This window comes from Neolamprologus multifasciatus, chromosome 20, assembly GCF_963576455.1.
Source record: "Neolamprologus multifasciatus chromosome 20, fNeoMul1.2, whole genome shotgun sequence".
Classification (NCBI taxonomy): domain Eukaryota; kingdom Metazoa; phylum Chordata; class Actinopteri; order Cichliformes; family Cichlidae; genus Neolamprologus; species Neolamprologus multifasciatus.
In genome coordinates this window covers 14,446,196-14,463,262 of record NC_140458.1, presented here as the reverse complement: position 1 = coordinate 14,463,262, position 17,067 = coordinate 14,446,196, and the positions used below count along the sequence as shown (strand labels likewise).

At 39.4% G+C, this 17,067-nt stretch overlaps 2 protein-coding genes across 2 annotated transcripts in view; one reads left to right on the top strand and one right to left on the bottom strand.

Annotated features, from left to right (window-relative positions):
- Nucleotides 1–954, bottom strand: part of LOC146494642 (glucose-induced degradation protein 8-B homolog) — a 2,766-nt gene extending 1,812 nt beyond the window's left edge. Inside the window, exons 1-3 of the mRNA XM_085147379.1 lie at nucleotides 839–954; nucleotides 358–487; nucleotides 11–207 (exon numbers count right to left, since the gene is read on the bottom strand). Of these exons, the coding sequence (XP_085003505.1) occupies nucleotides 11–207; nucleotides 358–475 (315 nt within the window). The 5' untranslated portion in view covers nucleotides 476–487; nucleotides 839–954. The remainder of the gene's footprint in view (nucleotides 1–10; nucleotides 208–357; nucleotides 488–838) is intronic.
- A 743-nt stretch (nucleotides 955–1,697) lies between these two features.
- The window catches only part of dnah12 (dynein, axonemal, heavy chain 12), a 30,919-nt gene continuing 15,549 nt past the window's right edge, over nucleotides 1,698–17,067 (top strand). Inside the window, exons 1-43 of the mRNA XM_085144539.1 lie at nucleotides 1,698–1,842; nucleotides 1,971–2,207; nucleotides 2,342–2,429; nucleotides 2,529–2,555; nucleotides 2,655–2,844; nucleotides 4,161–4,230; nucleotides 4,336–4,494; nucleotides 4,591–4,786; nucleotides 4,973–5,161; nucleotides 5,269–5,422; nucleotides 5,510–5,601; nucleotides 5,698–5,876; nucleotides 5,976–6,111; nucleotides 6,210–6,335; nucleotides 6,429–6,563; nucleotides 7,010–7,203; nucleotides 7,283–7,526; nucleotides 7,617–7,802; nucleotides 7,891–8,091; nucleotides 8,229–8,423; nucleotides 10,116–10,237; nucleotides 10,326–10,461; nucleotides 10,547–10,693; nucleotides 10,845–10,964; nucleotides 11,108–11,264; nucleotides 11,378–11,550; nucleotides 11,663–11,815; nucleotides 11,901–12,140; nucleotides 12,289–12,534; nucleotides 12,633–12,752; nucleotides 12,851–12,960; nucleotides 13,105–13,288; nucleotides 13,392–13,532; nucleotides 13,631–13,714; nucleotides 13,920–14,108; nucleotides 14,288–14,407; nucleotides 14,556–14,744; nucleotides 14,823–14,974; nucleotides 15,120–15,258; nucleotides 15,767–15,933; nucleotides 16,063–16,318; nucleotides 16,409–16,705; nucleotides 16,846–17,024. Coding sequence (XP_085000665.1) covers nucleotides 1,987–2,207; nucleotides 2,342–2,429; nucleotides 2,529–2,555; nucleotides 2,655–2,844; nucleotides 4,161–4,230; nucleotides 4,336–4,494; nucleotides 4,591–4,786; nucleotides 4,973–5,161; nucleotides 5,269–5,422; nucleotides 5,510–5,601; nucleotides 5,698–5,876; nucleotides 5,976–6,111; nucleotides 6,210–6,335; nucleotides 6,429–6,563; nucleotides 7,010–7,203; nucleotides 7,283–7,526; nucleotides 7,617–7,802; nucleotides 7,891–8,091; nucleotides 8,229–8,423; nucleotides 10,116–10,237; nucleotides 10,326–10,461; nucleotides 10,547–10,693; nucleotides 10,845–10,964; nucleotides 11,108–11,264; nucleotides 11,378–11,550; nucleotides 11,663–11,815; nucleotides 11,901–12,140; nucleotides 12,289–12,534; nucleotides 12,633–12,752; nucleotides 12,851–12,960; nucleotides 13,105–13,288; nucleotides 13,392–13,532; nucleotides 13,631–13,714; nucleotides 13,920–14,108; nucleotides 14,288–14,407; nucleotides 14,556–14,744; nucleotides 14,823–14,974; nucleotides 15,120–15,258; nucleotides 15,767–15,933; nucleotides 16,063–16,318; nucleotides 16,409–16,705; nucleotides 16,846–17,024 — 6,803 coding nt within the window. The 5' untranslated portion in view covers nucleotides 1,698–1,842; nucleotides 1,971–1,986. The remainder of the gene's footprint in view (nucleotides 1,843–1,970; nucleotides 2,208–2,341; nucleotides 2,430–2,528; nucleotides 2,556–2,654; nucleotides 2,845–4,160; nucleotides 4,231–4,335; nucleotides 4,495–4,590; nucleotides 4,787–4,972; nucleotides 5,162–5,268; nucleotides 5,423–5,509; nucleotides 5,602–5,697; nucleotides 5,877–5,975; nucleotides 6,112–6,209; nucleotides 6,336–6,428; nucleotides 6,564–7,009; nucleotides 7,204–7,282; nucleotides 7,527–7,616; nucleotides 7,803–7,890; nucleotides 8,092–8,228; nucleotides 8,424–10,115; nucleotides 10,238–10,325; nucleotides 10,462–10,546; nucleotides 10,694–10,844; nucleotides 10,965–11,107; nucleotides 11,265–11,377; nucleotides 11,551–11,662; nucleotides 11,816–11,900; nucleotides 12,141–12,288; nucleotides 12,535–12,632; nucleotides 12,753–12,850; nucleotides 12,961–13,104; nucleotides 13,289–13,391; nucleotides 13,533–13,630; nucleotides 13,715–13,919; nucleotides 14,109–14,287; nucleotides 14,408–14,555; nucleotides 14,745–14,822; nucleotides 14,975–15,119; nucleotides 15,259–15,766; nucleotides 15,934–16,062; nucleotides 16,319–16,408; nucleotides 16,706–16,845; nucleotides 17,025–17,067) is intronic.

The following is a 17,067-nucleotide window of genomic DNA, read 5'->3' as shown; positions in this document are numbered from 1 at the left end:
GATGTCTCACCTGGAGATGAAAGTAGAGGTAACGATTTGTGTCCAACAGCTCTGGGTGCAGACTGTTGATTAGGGCGATAGCATCCTGGATCTGTCCTTTCAAGATCATTTCTCTGATCTTAATTCTTTCATCTAAGGAGTCCAAGTCCACACTAGGCTCTATCCCAGACTCCATCCTGAACTTCTCTGCTGCCTCCTTAAAACCCTCTGTTGGACAGGAAAATATATATATATATACATAAGAAAAAATCCGCTCCCAAAATCCACACTCACATCTGTACTTGGCTTCAGGTGTCTGTAAGAATAGACATCTGAAACCCAACTTTCTGTAACAAAAACCACAAAAAGATACCTCACCTGTCACCAGGTAGTTCATAATGAGTCTGTTCATATCCGCCCTCTGGATGTGGACATTGTTGAGTTTTTCCATCCACTCCTCCCTTGTTATATCCTCCGGCTTCTCTGCATAACTCATTATGATAAGATCCTGCAGGAGTGCATCGGGGTTATGTTTACAATTTAAAAAGATATCGTTTTAGACACCGAGAATATTGGCTTATGTAGTATTAACGGTTTATGTAACTAACTGTAATTCCTTCAGTGTGACTGCAACATGACATATGAAATTCTACGTAACAATAGTTTGGGCCTTCTCTGAAAAACACAACACTGAAGCCTGACTTTCGTCAACACGAATCAAAACAAAGATAACCTGCACCTTTAAAAGCATATACTTCGGATAAATGCATCAAGGACGAGCCTTAATATATTTAATTAAATTCTATTAGTATTTATATACTACATAATGTCCACATAATGGGTACTTTTATCACAATACCTGAATATTTTGTCGCTACTTTCAAGCAGCAGCTAGGTAGCTAACGGAGAGTAAGCCTCTTCTTCTTCCTTCGTCTTCCTTATTTCCGGTAGCAGAATGTGCCGCAGAGAAAATGCCGCCCCCTAGAATAAATCCGAAGCACAGCAAATGCGCACTCTGTGACAAAGTCCATTGTGCATAAAACATACCGTTTTTCAGTGCGGTTTGAAGAGGACCACAGGTGCAGAATAGAAGTTAGAACAATCTAAAAATGTCTGTATTCATGTCTCTTCTTCAAAAAAGAGCTTTCCTCAGTAATTACCGCGAAATTAAGTTAGTGTGGATATCCTGATAAATCCTAAACCTCATACTTTACTCTGAAACCAGTTCAAATGATCAACTGACCAGACTTCCCTTTGTATTGTATTACAGCTATTTAAACGATCATTTCACTGGTGAAGAAAATATATTATAATTGCATGAGCCACCCGTATTTCTTTCAATGTCGCCTCCAGGGAACCAGATTTTCTTGTAATTTTGTTAAACTGTTCTTGGATGTTTGTTTGTTTTTTTGCACAATAACTCAAAACATTTTTAGTCAAGTTCATAGCCATTTTCAGAGAAATATATATATATATATATTGTCTCTTAAGGCACTTAACTGTTACCAATTTATCGTTCAAGCATAAAAAAGCACTTAGTTCGAGGGATGAACCAGTGCTGTGTTACACAGCACTGGTTCATCCAACCAATTTTTTTGGTTAAATTGGCAAAAAAAAAAAAAAAAAAATAAAGATGTAAGTATCTTTATGCACTATGTTACTAGCGATCTGCCATTTGTTTCAAGGATGGGAACAATAAACTCCGCCTCTTCCTGTGGCCCGTTGACTGTTTCTATGGTAACGACGCCGTTAAAGCTTCACAAGTCGGTTCAGAGACTAAATTGTGATTATTTATGAGTAAACTAAGCAAAGCGTAAATGTATTGGAGGAACAAACAGGTGAATCGACAGATTTTCACTGCAGGTAAACACTGTAATAAATAATGCAACGTAACGTTTGCCTGTTCACGGTCAAATGTTAGCAGAACACTAAAGTTAGTTAACCAAATAGCTTGGAGTCTTTCAGATGGTTTTTCTTCTGGTTCTCTTCAGTTTCTTGCTGTCAGAGATGGCCACCTCTCCCGGAGTGTTCAAAAACACACAGAAAAGGATGTCCAACTTTCCAGTCCTGCCCCCTATAAAAGGGGCACAACAGCTTGGAGAAATTGAGCAAATCATAGCCAATAAGGAGGAAATAGCGGAGAAGGTAGCCAAGGCAGCCAAGGTCTCCAAGAAGCTGCTGAGACACAAAAGGAGCAAAATGGAAGTAAAGCAACGCCAAAAGATACTGTATGTCTTTTCTTCAGCTATGATTTATTTAATTTTTTTACTGTGTTAAAATAGTCCATATGTCTGACCTATGCAGGTATTTATATTGGTTTCTGTTTCCTGAAGTATGGCAGTTTGTTGCTTGAATTTTTTAGGGTCTCTAAAGCAGCGGAGGATTTAAGACAGTGCAGAGAGAGGGGAACTGTCCGCAGCTTGTCCCCAGAGCCACAGCTTCCACCTTCTGTATGGCATTTACTTATTTATGCATGCATACATACAAGTACTAGCTAAATAAGAAAATATTCCCCAAAATAATGGTATATTTCAATCCGTACTTTACAGATGCTTAGTGAGCAACGGAAAAAAATGGTATGTGTACTTTTAAGTATTAAATTTGTTATGTGAACAGACAACCCCATTAACATCTATGTTAATCCTTGACTATTTAATGTATTTCCACTTTTACAGATGAATTACAACTTCCTTAAGCAGTGTGTGGAGAGACGCGAATGTCCAGTTATTCAGCAGCAGTGGTTAGACTCGATTGTAGATCGAGTCCCAGCAAAACTAAGAGGCAACCCCGAGTCAGAAAAACTGCTGCAGGAGCTCTGCAAGGAAGTCAGCGACAATTTCAATAGTGTAATTGTAAAGTACACAGGTATTTCCAGTTATTTATGTTGTATGAATGTACAGTGCAGTGCAAGAGTCTAGGTACTGAAATTAAAAACAGAAAGCTTTCAAAAATATGTTTTACTTTAATTTTTAAATGTAGTGAAAAACAGTTTTCCAACAGTAAAGAAGAAAGTTGTATTCCTTTTTCAGCAGTAACTTGAAGTAATAGTTTTCTATATGATTTCATCAGTCTCCCACATTGCTGTGTAGGAATCTTGGCCCACTGTTTTTTACAATGTTGATTCAGCTGATTGTGGTTTGTGTGCGTTTGTTAATGCACAGCTCTCATAAGGTCCCACCACAGCATTTCACTCCAGTTGAGGTCTGGACATTGACTGGGTCTCTGCAAAAGTTATATTTTTGACCAAGTGTTAGCTGTTGGACAGATGGCCTCACATTTGGGTCTTGAATACTTTGGTATACAATGGTGGACTCAGTGGCTCCAAAACAGTGTCAGATTATTCAGTGCTGTACTTCACAGCTGATGTGAGGTGTTTCTGATATGCTGTGTTTGGGTTTCATCCAACAAGACACTGTGTCATGGCCAAACATCTCCACTTTGGTCTTGTTTGTCCAAAGGACATTACTCCAGAAGTCTTGGGGTTTGATCAGATGCAACTTTGCAAACCTAAGCTGTGCTGCCATGTTCTTTTTAAAGAGGAGATGCTTTTCTCCTGGAAATCCTTCATAACAAGCCACACTTGTTTAGTTTTCATGGTTCTGGCTTTAAATAGTTAACCTCTTACTTTTTTTTTTGGAGCATCTCCGAGCATTGCACAGTCAGACCTTGGCGTGGATTTGCTGGGATGTCTACTCCTGGGAACAGTGTGGCATTGCATTAAAACACACCTGAATCCTCCGGACTAGCAAACTAACAAGATGTTTTCCTTTGATAGAGGTGGTCACACAATCAGTTGATTTGACTGCAAATCAGATCAATCACTTACTAATTTTAATGGAAGCAGAAGGGGTGTGCAATTCAGTGAAAGTTTTCTTTTTCAAATCCATATACTGTAAATGTAAACATTTCCATGGTCTTCCAAGCAGCTTAGACACCATACCTTAGTTTTTCTGTGGCTTTATACTTCCCCAAAGTGATTTCTTGTTAAAACTGGGGCTCTGGGGTAGCAGGATTTTGCAGGACTTTTTGTTGCAAGTTTTTTTCAACTCACTTTAAGTGTTTTATGGCCATTGTTATGTTGCACAATGACAATATCTGCTGATCATAAAGATTCGAGTCTAAACATCTAGATTGTCTTAAATTAACCAGATATGTATCACTGGTATGTTGATCTCCTATAGTGGGCACAGTGTTAAAGAATCCACAGGCAGATGGATTGAACTCAGAAAAACAGAGCGCTACACAACCAAAGTGAGTCCTTAGTGTGCGTTTAGATCTGTGATTTAGACATAATGACTAATATTCATCAGTCTTTTTATGTTCCCATTTTTAAACTGTATTTTTGATCATTTGCAGAATTCCCAGTTTCTCCCGTCCATGGCATGATAGTTTTATCAGAAGCCAGAAGATGATAAAGGCAAACTTGCATATTCTTAATCCTGTAATGCAGACTCTGTTGGATCTTGGAAACACAACATTCTCTTCACTGGTCCTAATTGAGCTTTCATCATACAGGTGAGGGATGTGGACATAAGGGCAAACAGGCAAATTTGACCTGTCTCAGCAAATATAGACTTCTATTTGATTTTACTTTGGCTTCTGTTGATATAGAGCTTCAGGACCCGTGGATTCTAAGAGCCTACAGAACAAAATGGCTGTGGAGTGTAAGAGGACAGAAGATCGCATCATGAACACCTGGTTTCCCAAAGTCATCCACCTTTTAACAAATCAAAAAACTCTCAAGGGAGTTAAAGAGGAGAAAATTGATTCCTTTTACAATTGTGCTTCCACCCTAATTTGCAATCAGGTAAGATGATGCTCACTATATTTTAACCTGAAGAATGTCATAAAGACCATTTCATAATTGGCAGTTGACAGCTAGTAAAATCAGTATTTCACAGTGTTTCATTTAATGAAAAGCTTAAATATATGTAAAATGTGTTTCTTAATTGCACAGTTAGTCTCATGCATATGTTTTTCTGTAAATTCTTAGCTGAAATCTCTTCTTCATGGAAGTGTGGAGGAGTTTGTCGGTGTATTTGATCCAAGCAATCACCACCACTTGCCCATCTTTCGGATGGCTTTAACCTTTGACGATGAAAAGATGGAAATTTACCCCGCCTTACAAGATCTGGAAGCTGCTGTTCTTGAGATTCTAAGTGCGATAACAAACACTTTTCAGGTGAAATTATCACTTTATGCCAAATTTGTCAAATTTGCCAAATTTATGCTAAATTTGCCAATAATGCATTCAGAGCTGGTAATGATATCTATGACATTGTTCTACAGAAAGTACAAACTGTCCAGTCGTGGCTGGCACAAAACACATCTTTATTTGTGGATGCCAAGGTGACTGATGAGATCCATGCTTGGGCTCAGGCCACCGTGAAGAGTGCTGTGCGCAGAAATCTAGAGGAGCCTGAGAAATATTTCCAGAACTATGGTAACGTGCCATAATATGGTCATTTGTAATCAGCACTCCAGTAATATTACTTCAGTTTATTGGTGAAATTTGTGGTTTATTTTGTAGTTGACAGTTATGACTGGCTGGTTGATGGAACTGCACAGGCTAAAGTAGAGACGTTTATGGAAGAGGAACACTCTTTTGATGAGTACACTAAGGTAGCAAATCATAAAGTTGAATTCAGATTCTTGCCTTATCTTGTTTTATCTTGTTTTCTGGTGACTATTATTGTGTAATCTCACTGCTTATTAAAGCAAGTGGAGGAGTTTCGTGCTCTGTCAAAGGAGATTATGAGCCTCCCATCAAAAGCCCGCTTCACAATGGTCCATCTGGACTGTGAGGAGCTGAAACAAGGGCTTGCCAACAAAGCCAAAGCTTATGCCGAAGTACTTCTGAAGAAATTAGTCTCCAGGCACCATGAACAAAATCTAGAGTAAGTCAGTTCTTATAATACTACCAAACAAATCTGTCCTTCTATGCTTAAATTGGTCACATTTTAATTCTTGTTTGTGTGTGTGTGTTTCTGTAAAAGGATTTGCTCTGAGTTTGAAAACATCAGAATGAGAGCTTCGAAAGTTCCAGAGAATACAGAGGAAATGGCTCAGATGCTTGACTTTATACATGAAGCTAAGAGTAAAGGTCTTGCAGAGCTTAATGAAAAAATTAAGGTAAATAAACCAGTAATTGCTTCCACCTGTTATAAAAGCATACTAATTTTTGATGTCTTGCATCAATTCTAACCTGGTTTGCTGTCTCGCTTTGACAGGAAGCATGCTGCAGACTAATCTACCTCTTGGAAGTCCACGTCATTGAAGCAGAGGATATGGAGCTTAATTCAACTGTTTTTCTCTGGCCACAAAACATCCTTCATACTTTTGAACTCAGTGATGAGGTAATGCGGTAGCGTGTGCTTAGTTCAATATAACATGAGTGTTTTGTTTTGTTATGAATAATCTTGATTCTGGACGGCTCTATTGTTTTCCAGTTAATGGAGAAGGCCAAGAAGAAAGGAGAGGATGAGTTGGTTGCTAAAAGAGAAAAATTAATGGTGCAGCTTGAAAGGTTGGGACGCAGGACTGACGAGTTTTCATTTCTCTCTGAGCTGGAAATGATGCAGCAGGTAAAGCATGGCTTATGTTTCAGAATACCTTTAATGAAAGAGTTTTTTCTTCCTTTCTTTTTTTTAGGAAATTCTGTATTTGTATTCATGCTAGAGATAGCTTAGCTTAAGAGAAAGTCTGTCCAATATATGCCATCGCCAAGCTTCAGGACCTATGCCTGGCCGGGTTCGGTTTTCGTGTAATAGTGATTTACTTCTGAACAGAGTAGATTATCCGTTGCTCCAGCCTGATGCTAAAAACGTCAATTCTGAAAAAACTGTAAAATTGAGCAAACAGTGATACAACTTTATACTCCTGGCCTAAATTGCATGTTATTTTGACATATTTATTACACAGCAACAATAAGACCGTATTATTTGTTTTGTTATTTCCAGCTTAGACGCTAATCAATAGCAAAACATGTCAGCAGCATTGCTATAACTGGTATCTCTTATTTTTAAACCAGTATGTTGCGGATGTCCGAATAGTTCAGAAACTTCTCCACGAGGCTGAGGAGGCTATTACACTCATTAATAAGGAAGAGGCCTTCTACAAGTGGGACCTGACATGTTTCCCAGAAGTTGAGATTATCAAAGAGAATATCGAACCATATCAGAAGCTGTTTGGATTTGTCCTGAACTGGCAGCGCACAGACAGCAGGTCAGATTCCTATTTGATGCATGCTGTTCCTTTTTTAAATTTTTAAATCCTGCTAACCTTTTGTCTCTTTTGTGCCTAGGTGGATGGATGGCTCCTTCCAGGACCTTAATGGTGAGACGATGGAGGTAAAAGTGGATGAATTCTATAGGGAAATCTTCAAGATGCTCAAGTTTTTCCAACAGAAAAAGATTAAGGCTGCGCAAGAGATGGAGAGGATCTCTGAGAAGAGGAGGCGACACCCTACTGAGGATGATGTGACAAAGGAAGAAAGCCCAACTGTCAGTTTGTGTTCGGCTGTAATGGAGCAGATTAAAAACTTTAAGGTATTCTATTCAACTGATATTTAAAAAGACTTTATTAACAAAGTGTTGCTTTTAATGGAATGCCATTAAAAGGAATGTGTTTGTGTTTAGAAACATATCCCCCTGGTGTCCAGCTTGTGTAACCCTGGCCTCAGATCTCGCCACTGGACCCAGATGTCACAGATAGTTAGATATGAAATCACCCCCAATAGTGGTACAACGCTACGGAAAGTTCTCAAACAAAATCTGGCTCCATACCTGGAAGACTTTGAGTCCATCAGTGCTGCTGCCAGCAAAGTGAGAAGATTTTGAAAGTCTGTGTGTGTTTATACAGGTTACACTCTTTGCGTTAAATGATATATGTCCATTCTATTACTCACTACAGGAGTTTTCCCTTGAGAAGGCTATGAAAACCATGGTGGGCATTTGGGATAGTGTCTCCTTTCACCATCAACCTTACAGGGAGACTGGCGTTTCCATCTTGACTACCTTAGATGACATTCAGACAATGTTAGATGACCAGATTGTGAAGACTCAGACTATGAGGGGCTCACCTTTCATAAAGCCCTTTGAAAATGAAATCAAGGTTAATATAAGTTTTATATTTGCATAACAAATAAATGCTGAATTTGCCTATTAAATTTGTATAATTTGGCACTTGGGGGTATTTTTTTAACCTCCTACATATAGAGAAAGCTTTAACCATTTGTTCTGTGATATTAGCAATGGGAGGAGCGTCTGCTTCGTATCCAGGAAACCATAGATGAGTGGCTGAAAGTACAAGCCCAGTGGCTTTACCTGGAGCCCATCTTTTCATCCAAGGACATCATGCAGCAGATTCCAGAAGAGGGGCGACTTTTTCAAACTGTTGACAGGAACTATAAAGAGGTTATGAGGCATTGTGTTAAGAACCCTAAGGTAAGAAAAAAATGCATTTACAGTGGGGCAAAAAAGTATTTAGTCAGCCACCGATTGTGCAAGTTCCCCCACTTAAAATGATGACAGAGGTCAGTAATTTGCACCAGAGGTACACTTCAACTGTGAGAGACAGAATGTGAAAAAAAAATCCATGAATTCACATGGTAGGATTTGTAAAGAATTTATTCGTAAATCAGGGTGGAAAATAAGTATTTGGTCAATAACAAAAATACAACTCAATACTTTGTAACATAACCTTTGTTGGCAATAACAGAGGTCAAACGTTTACTATAGGTCTTTACCAGGTTTGCACACACAGTAGCTGGTATTTTGGCCCATTCCTCCATGCAGATCTTCTCAAGAGCAGTAATGTTTTGGGGCTGTCGCCGAGCAACACAGACTTTCAACTCCCGCCACAGATTTTCTATGGGGTTGAGGTCTGGAGACTGGCTAGGCCACTCCAGGACTTTCAAATGCTTCTTACGGAGCCACTCCTTTGTTGCCCGGGCAGTGTGTTTTGGATCATTGTCATGTTGGAAGACCCAGCCTTGTTTCATCTTCAAAGTTCTCACTGATGGAAGGAGGTTTTGGCTCAAAATCTCACGATACTTGGCCCCATTCATTCTGTCCTTAACACGGATCAGTCGTCCTGTCCCCTTGGCAGAAAAACAGCCCCATAGCATGATGTTTCCACCCCCATGCTTCACAGTAGGTATGGTGTTCTTGGGATGCAACTCAGTATTCTTCTTCCTCCAAACACGACGAGTTGAGTTTATACCAAAAAGTTCTACTTTGGTTTCATCTGACCACATGACATTCTCCCAATCCTCTGCTGTATCATCCATGTGCTCTCTGGCAAACTTCAGACGGGCCTGGACATGCACTGGCTTCAGCAGCGGAACACATCTGGCACTGCGGGATTTGATTCCCTGCCGTTGTAGTGTGTTACTGATGGTGACCTTTGTTACTTTGGTCCCAGCTCTCTGCAGGTCATTCACCAGGTCCCCCCGTGTGGTTCTGGGATCTTTGCTCACCGTTCTCATGATAATTTTGACCCCACGGGATGAGATCTTGCGTGGAGCCCCAGATCGAGGGAGATTATCAGTGGTCTTGTATGTCTTCCATTTTCTGATGATTGCTCCCACAGTTGATTTTTTCACACCAAGCTGCTTGCCTATTGTAGATTCACTCTTCCCAGTCTGGTGCAGGTCTACAATTCTTTTCCTGGTGTCCTTCGAAAGCTCTTTGGTCTTGGCCATGGCGGAGTTTGGAGTCTGACTGGTTGAGGCTGTGGACAGGTGTCTTTTATACAGATGATGAGGTCAAACAGGTGCCATTCATACAGGTAACGAGTGGGGGACAGAAAAGCTTCTTACAGAAGACGTTACAGGTCTGTGAGAGCCAGGGATTTTCCTTGTTTGAGGTGACCAAATACTTATTTTCCACCCTGATTTACGAATAAATTCTTTACAAATCCTACCATGTGAATTCATGGATTTTTTTTCACATTCTGTCTCTCACAGTTGAAGTGTACCTCTGGTGCAAATTACTGACCTCTGTCATCATTTTAAGTGGGGGAACTTGCACAATCGGTGGCTGACTAAATACTTTTTTGCCCCACTGTACATTTACAGAAAGTAAATCTAAAACTAAAATCTTTTGGTTGATTAACTGGATAATTTGTTAACATAGATTCTCCCAGCAACCTCGCTACCTGGTTTGCTAGAGAAACTGCAAGATTCCAACACCCTTCTTGATAGCATTATGAAGGGCTTGAATGCATATCTGGAGAAGAAACGTCTGTTTTTTCCTCGGTAAAAAGATTTTTTTGCAGATTTTATTTCTGTCCAGATCTTTCATATTATCACAGATTTTAATATGTAATGCTAACCCTGGTGGTAGGTTCTTCTTCTTGTCCAACGATGAAATGCTGGAGATTCTGTCTGAGACCAAGGATCCACAGCGAGTGCAGCCACATCTGAAGAAGTGCTTTGAGGGTATTTCCAAACTAGACTTTCTGCCCAATTTGGATATCCAGGCAAGGCAGTCACACATGTTGTTTTCATTACATAATGGTGTGGATGATTAAGCCTTTGATTAAACTGCACAATGTTCTTGCTCAGGCCATGTATAGCAGTGAAGGGGAGCGCGTTCAGCTCATCCAGCACATCTCCACGTCCGAAGCCAAAGGAGCTGTGGAGAAGTGGCTGATTCAGGTGGAAGACGTGATGCTTCGGAGTGTTAGAGATGTAATAGCCCGGTCCAGGGTGGTGAGATCACTGTTCTTCGTACCTAATTTGAAATAGTATTATGGTTTACTTACAATGCTGTCATACTGTGTATGATCCTGTGCATCTATATATATATATATGCATGTGAGTCAGTGACAAATGAATGGATGTATATGGGTGTCTTTGGCAGGCATACGCTGAGACTCCACGGAGCCAGTGGGTCACGGAGTGGCCTGGGCAGGTGGTACTTTGCACCTCACAGATTTTCTGGACATTGGAGGTTCATGAGGCTATCAGAGCACACCCTAACGTGGGTCATTTTACATGTTTCTAATAAAGAAGTGAAGTTTTTCGCTCTTGACCAAGTGACCTGAGTATCTTTTACAATGAACTAGACACCTTAAAAATATCACCCTGGGAAGAAACTAAAATAAAGCCGGCTGTTCTCTGCAGGGTTTAAAGAACTACTATCAGAAACTTCAGAGTCAGCTGAATGACATCGTAGAGCTGGTGAGAGGAAAACTGGCCAAGCAAACACGGATTACTTTGGGAGCTCTGGTCACAATTGATGTCCATGCCAGGGATGTAGTCATGGAGCTTATTGAGAAAGGTACTGCAAGAATAAGACAGGTTTATTAGTATTATGCATTATTATATAAAATACCTTTGAACAATAAAGAGAAAATGCACAGCGATTAAAATGTTTTCCTGGATTTTTAATAGGTGTATCACAAGAAGCTGACTTTCAGTGGCTGGCCCAGCTTCGTTATTACTGGAGTAGTGATAATGTTCGCGTTCGCATAATCAACTGTGATGTTAAGTATGCCTATGAATATCTGGGGAACTCGCCACGCCTGGTCATCACTCCTCTGACTGACAGATGCTATCGAACCCTGGTAAGAAAACATTTCTTAAAAATAGTTAATTAAATATGTTTCAGAACTTCCATACGTTTGCTTTTGCTGTAGGAGTGATAACTGACATCATATTTTAACTATTCTTTTTGAGATTGGAGCTTTCTACATGAATTTGGGTGGTGCACCAGAGGGTCCAGCTGGAACAGGAAAGACAGAGACGACTAAGGATCTGGCTAAAGCACTTGCTGTGCAGTGTGTCGTCTTTAACTGTTCAGATGGACTGGATTATCTGGCTATGGGAAAAGTAACATCCACAAGTTGAAAATTTTCCTTTCTAATGCTTTTTCAGACATTCAAAACATGGTTTACTAACTTGTAATTTCCTATAGTTTTTTAAAGGTCTTGCTTCATCTGGTGCGTGGGCCTGCTTTGACGAATTCAACCGTATTGAGCTGGAAGTGCTGTCTGTAGTGGCCCAGCAGGTTCTCTGTATCCAAAGGGCCATCGAGCAGAAGCTGGAGTACTTTGACTTTGAAGGGACCATGCTCAAACTCAATCCCAACTGCTTTGTGTCCATAACAATGAACCCTGGCTACGCAGGACGATCAGAACTCCCAGACAACCTCAAGGTCTTTTACCAGTAAAATATTTGATCATACATAGCATACACATTGCTGTTCTGTTTCAAATCACACATGCTGATGTGCTACACATCCTTAAGTATAATCTGAAAAATGTATGTTACTGTTCAACTTTTTTTATATTTTCTCTGTGCAGGTGTTGTTCCGAACAGTTGCCATGATGGTGCCCAACTATGCACTTATAGCAGAGATATCTCTGTATTCATATGGGTTCTTAAATGCCAAACCTCTCTCTGTGAAGATTGTGATGACCTACAGGCTTTGCTCAGAGCAGCTCTCCTCTCAATTCCATTATGATTATGGCATGAGGGCTGTCAAAGCTGTCCTTGTGGCTGCAGGAAACCTCAAGCTCAAGTATCCCAAGGAGAATGAGGACATTCTGGTATTTACTAAACATCAATCTATACTTTGTGTCCTGATTGTGAACTTTATTGCCAGTTTTTGATCCTTTCAATTTCTTATTCGTGTTGTAACATTCAGCTCCTGAGATCCATAAAGGATGTTAATGAGCCCAAGTTTCTCTCCCATGATATTCCGCTGTTCAATGGAATCACCAGTGATTTGTTCCCAGGCATTAGCCTTCCCGAGGCTGATTACCAGGTCAGTGTTGATTTGGATCCATATTGTTTTGCCCAAAATCTAACAAAACCCTTTATTTGTGTGGTTATGTGTGTCAGAATCTGTTTTTTGTTTGTCAGCTGTTTCTAGAGGCTGCTAAAGAATGCTGCAAAAATCACAATGTACAGCCAACAGACGTTTTCATACAGAAGATGATCCAGACCTATGAGATGATGATTGTTAGGCACGGGTATGTTATGTGTTTCAGTTTCCATGCTGGTGTACTATATTATGATTTCCTGCTTGATATTCACATGATTGGAAAATGGCTTGGAGGAAATTATCTAAAATTCAATATGGATTTATAAATATTGTTATAAATACTGTTTTTAAGATTCATGCTGGTGGGAGAGCCTTTTGCTGGAAAGACCAAAGTGCTACATGTTTTAGCTGACACTCTGACTCTCATGAATGAGAGAGGACACGGCCAGGAGGAGAAAGTCATCTTTATGACGTTAAACCCAAAGTCAATTACTATGGGACAGCTGTTTGGACAGTTTGACCTAGTTTCTCATGAGGTAAACCCGTGCCATCGATCTTTTGTTTTACAGATAAATAAAAGCTAAGTGTGTTTACAGTATTAACATAGAGGTGGCTTTAATTTTTTATCCTCATTCTTAGTGGACAGATGGGATTGTGGCTAACACATTTCGGGAGTTTGCATCGGCTGACACTCCTGACCGTAAATGGGTGGTGTTTGATGGTCCAATAGATACACTATGGATCGAGAGCATGAACACGGTGCTGGATGACAACAAAAAGGTACATGTTGCACAGTAAAATAATGTTTCGTGTATAATATTTTAATTATATATATTTTTCTGTTTTTCATACCTTTTTATTTTTTGCTTCCTTGACAGTTGTGCCTGATGAGCGGTGAGATCATCCAGATGTCAAATCAGATGAGTTTGATTTTTGAAGCTATGGATCTATCACAGGCCTCTGTGAGTTGGATGTTTGCAGTTAATAAAGTTATTTGCTAATCCTATTTTAAAATGTCAAATAATTTCTAGTTAATTTGCTAAATGATAACCTTTCTTTTATTAAGAAAACTGTCTTTCTAAAAGGTGCTTGATAAGACTGTTACTGTAGCATTACTGTAGCTTGAATTGATAGGATGCTTTTTTTCTGTATTTTCTCCAAATGAAGCCAGCCACAGTCAGTCGATGTGGTATGATCTACATGGAACCATCTCAGCTGGGCTGGAAGCCCTTGGTGCTCTCCTGGATGAACACTCTTCTTGATGATCTTCAGACTCCAGACAACCGTTCCTTGTTACTGGAGCTTTTCCACTGGCTCCTGCCACCCGCTCTCACAATGCTTCGAAAACATTGCAGAGTAAGTGGCCTCAGAATCCAGGGAGTGTATGTGTTACTCACATTATATTATATTATATTATATTATATTATATTATATTATATTATATTATATTATATTATATTATATTATATTATATTATATTATATTATATCAGTACAATAATTATCTGACATGCTAAATTTTGGTTTGGTTTACAGGAAGTCGTTTCCAGGAGCAACAGCAACATTGCGGTGTCTTTGTGTCGACTGTTTGAGATGCTTCTCACTAAACCTGTGAAGACGGGTCAAACTGATAAAAATATCCGCTGCTGGATAATGGTAAAAGGGCTTATATCTTTTAGAATTTGATATAATATTTGAACCTATTTATTCAAAATATTTGTTAGGATCTGCACCTTGCAAATGTTTTGCAAATATGTTTTTTGTATATGCACTTTGCACTGCTACTTTTTCTTTTTGCCCGCAGGCAGCATTTGCGTTCTCACTCGTGTGGTCTGTGGGTGGGAGCTGTGATGCAGACAGTAGGGAGAAGTTTAGTAGCTTCTTCAGGTTGATTGTTGCAGGACAAAAAAATGAACATCCTATCCCTGAAACAGTGGGAAAATGGGAGTGTCCATTTGAGGAGAAGGGGCTAGTGTATGACTATTTCTATGAGGTATTGTGTAATTATGTCACTCAGAAGACTTTTGCTTGTGTTATACCAGAAAATCATAATATATTCTTTCATTTCCAGTTTAAAGGGAAAGGCAAATGGTTTCACTGGAATGAGGCCATTAAAAACATCAACCTGGGCGACAAAACCACCAAAGTGCAAGAGATCATTGTACCCACCATAGACACAGTTCGCTACAACTACTTGATGGATCTTTGCATCAACTACGAAGTGTCAGTATTCTCTGAGGGATTGGTCAAAACTGTTTTTGTTGATCTTTGCATCTTTAGTACTATGGTAATAGTGCATAGCCTGAATTTATATACATTTAATCAAACATAATACATTTAAAAATATATGTTTTGTTTTGCCTTTAAGTCCTTCCCTGTTTGTGGGTCCTACTGGAACTGGAAAATCTGTGTATGTGAAGGAAAAACTCATGAATAATCTGGACAAAGACCAGTACCTACCCTTCTTCATCAACTTTTCAGCCCGCACAAGTTCAAACCAAACTCAGGTCAGTGTGAGAGACATGAGACATACAGTTCTTAACAAATGTATTAGACTACCTCTCATACAAACAAGAAAATAAATATTAACAAATATTTTTTTTGAAAATCTGCCTAAAACTTACATAAAAGGAACAAGAAACATTTTATACCCAAATTTGAGCTGATGCACTGGTCAAAAGCATAACTTTCAACCAATAAATTTATTTATTTTTTTTCTGTTCAGGAATGCAAGTAAATAACTGTAATTTGCCATCTTAATTCCAAAATAATAATGTGCTTCAGTGATTATTAATGTTAGCCTTAAAAATCTGATTTTGATCAAAGAAGTTGTACATACTGCTAAATTAACCATTGGTGGTCTAATAAATTTGTTAAGCACTGTATGTGAAATAATGTCCCTGTAGAGAAACAGCTTTAGTGTTCATATATTATGTGAGGTGTTTGTTTGTTTCTAAACAAATAAGAGGTTATAGTTATTTAAATTGTATTTATTCTGTTTATTTCATCATGTAGAATATCATCATGTCCAGGTTAGATAAGAGAAGGAAGGGTGTGTTTGGACCCCCCATGGGAAAAAAGTGTATCATCTTTGTAGATGACATGAACATGCCTGCACTGGAACAGTTTGGAGCGCAGCCTCCTGTAGAGCTTCTTCGACAGTACATAGACCACGGAAACTGGTATGAACCACCTACTATTACAGGACAAATTCATATTCAAACGAGAGGAATATAAATATATGAACAGGACTGAATTCACTAGATTAGAGCGCTGTTCTTCAAACAAACAGACCTCATCTACTCTTGCAGGTATGACCTGAAGGATACCTCCAAGATCACTCTTGTTGATCTCCAGATCATCTCAGCTATGGGCCCCCCTGGCGGCGGAAGGAATGCTGTGACTTCACGCTTCTTGCGGCATTTCAACATTTTTAGCATTAATCCCTTCAGCGATGACACCATGGTTCACATTTTCTCCAACATTGTGTCCTTCTATCTTAAAAACAATCAGTTCCCACCTGAATATTTCACTGTTGGCAACCAAATAGTGACAGCTACAATGGAAGTGAGTGCTGTAAAAATAGACATTGGGAACACAAAAACCAGAAAGCTGGATCTAAATCATCTTTATGTTTACGTTTTTTATTTTCCATAGGTCTATAAGAAAGCCATGGAGAACCTGCTTCCAACTCCAGCCAAGTCTCACTATACCTTCAACCTGCGGGACTTTTCACGTGTTATCCAAGGTTGCCTGCTGATTAAGAAGGGATCTCTGGAGAGCAAACGCACTATGATACGGCTTTTTGTCCATGAGGTCTTCCGTGTCTATTATGACCGTTTGGTAGACGATGACGATCGAGTGTGGCTCTACACGCTGATGAGCAGCATTGTGAAAGATCACTTTAAGGAATCCTTTCACCAGGTCTTTGATCACCTGAAACAAGGCAGCAAAGTGAGATGATAGTCCCTTATCCTTACTATTTCATGTGCTTTACTACTTTTAAAATTAAACAATACAGCAAAGAAGATGTGCTTGCAGAATTAGATCTTGATGTGCTTGAATCTGTGGCATTTAAATTTGTGAATTTCTAGCTGGTTGAAGAAGACATGCGAAATCTTCTGTTTGGTGACTACATGAACCCTGACCTGGAGGATGATGAGCGTTTGTACGCTGAGGTGCCCTCAGTTGAAAACTTTGCCGTGGTGGTAAAGTCCTGTCTTGAAGAATACAACCAGATGCATAAGAATCGGATGAACCTTGTCATCTTCCGGTAAACAGCTTTCAAAGAGGATATAGTTTTTATAGATTTTCTT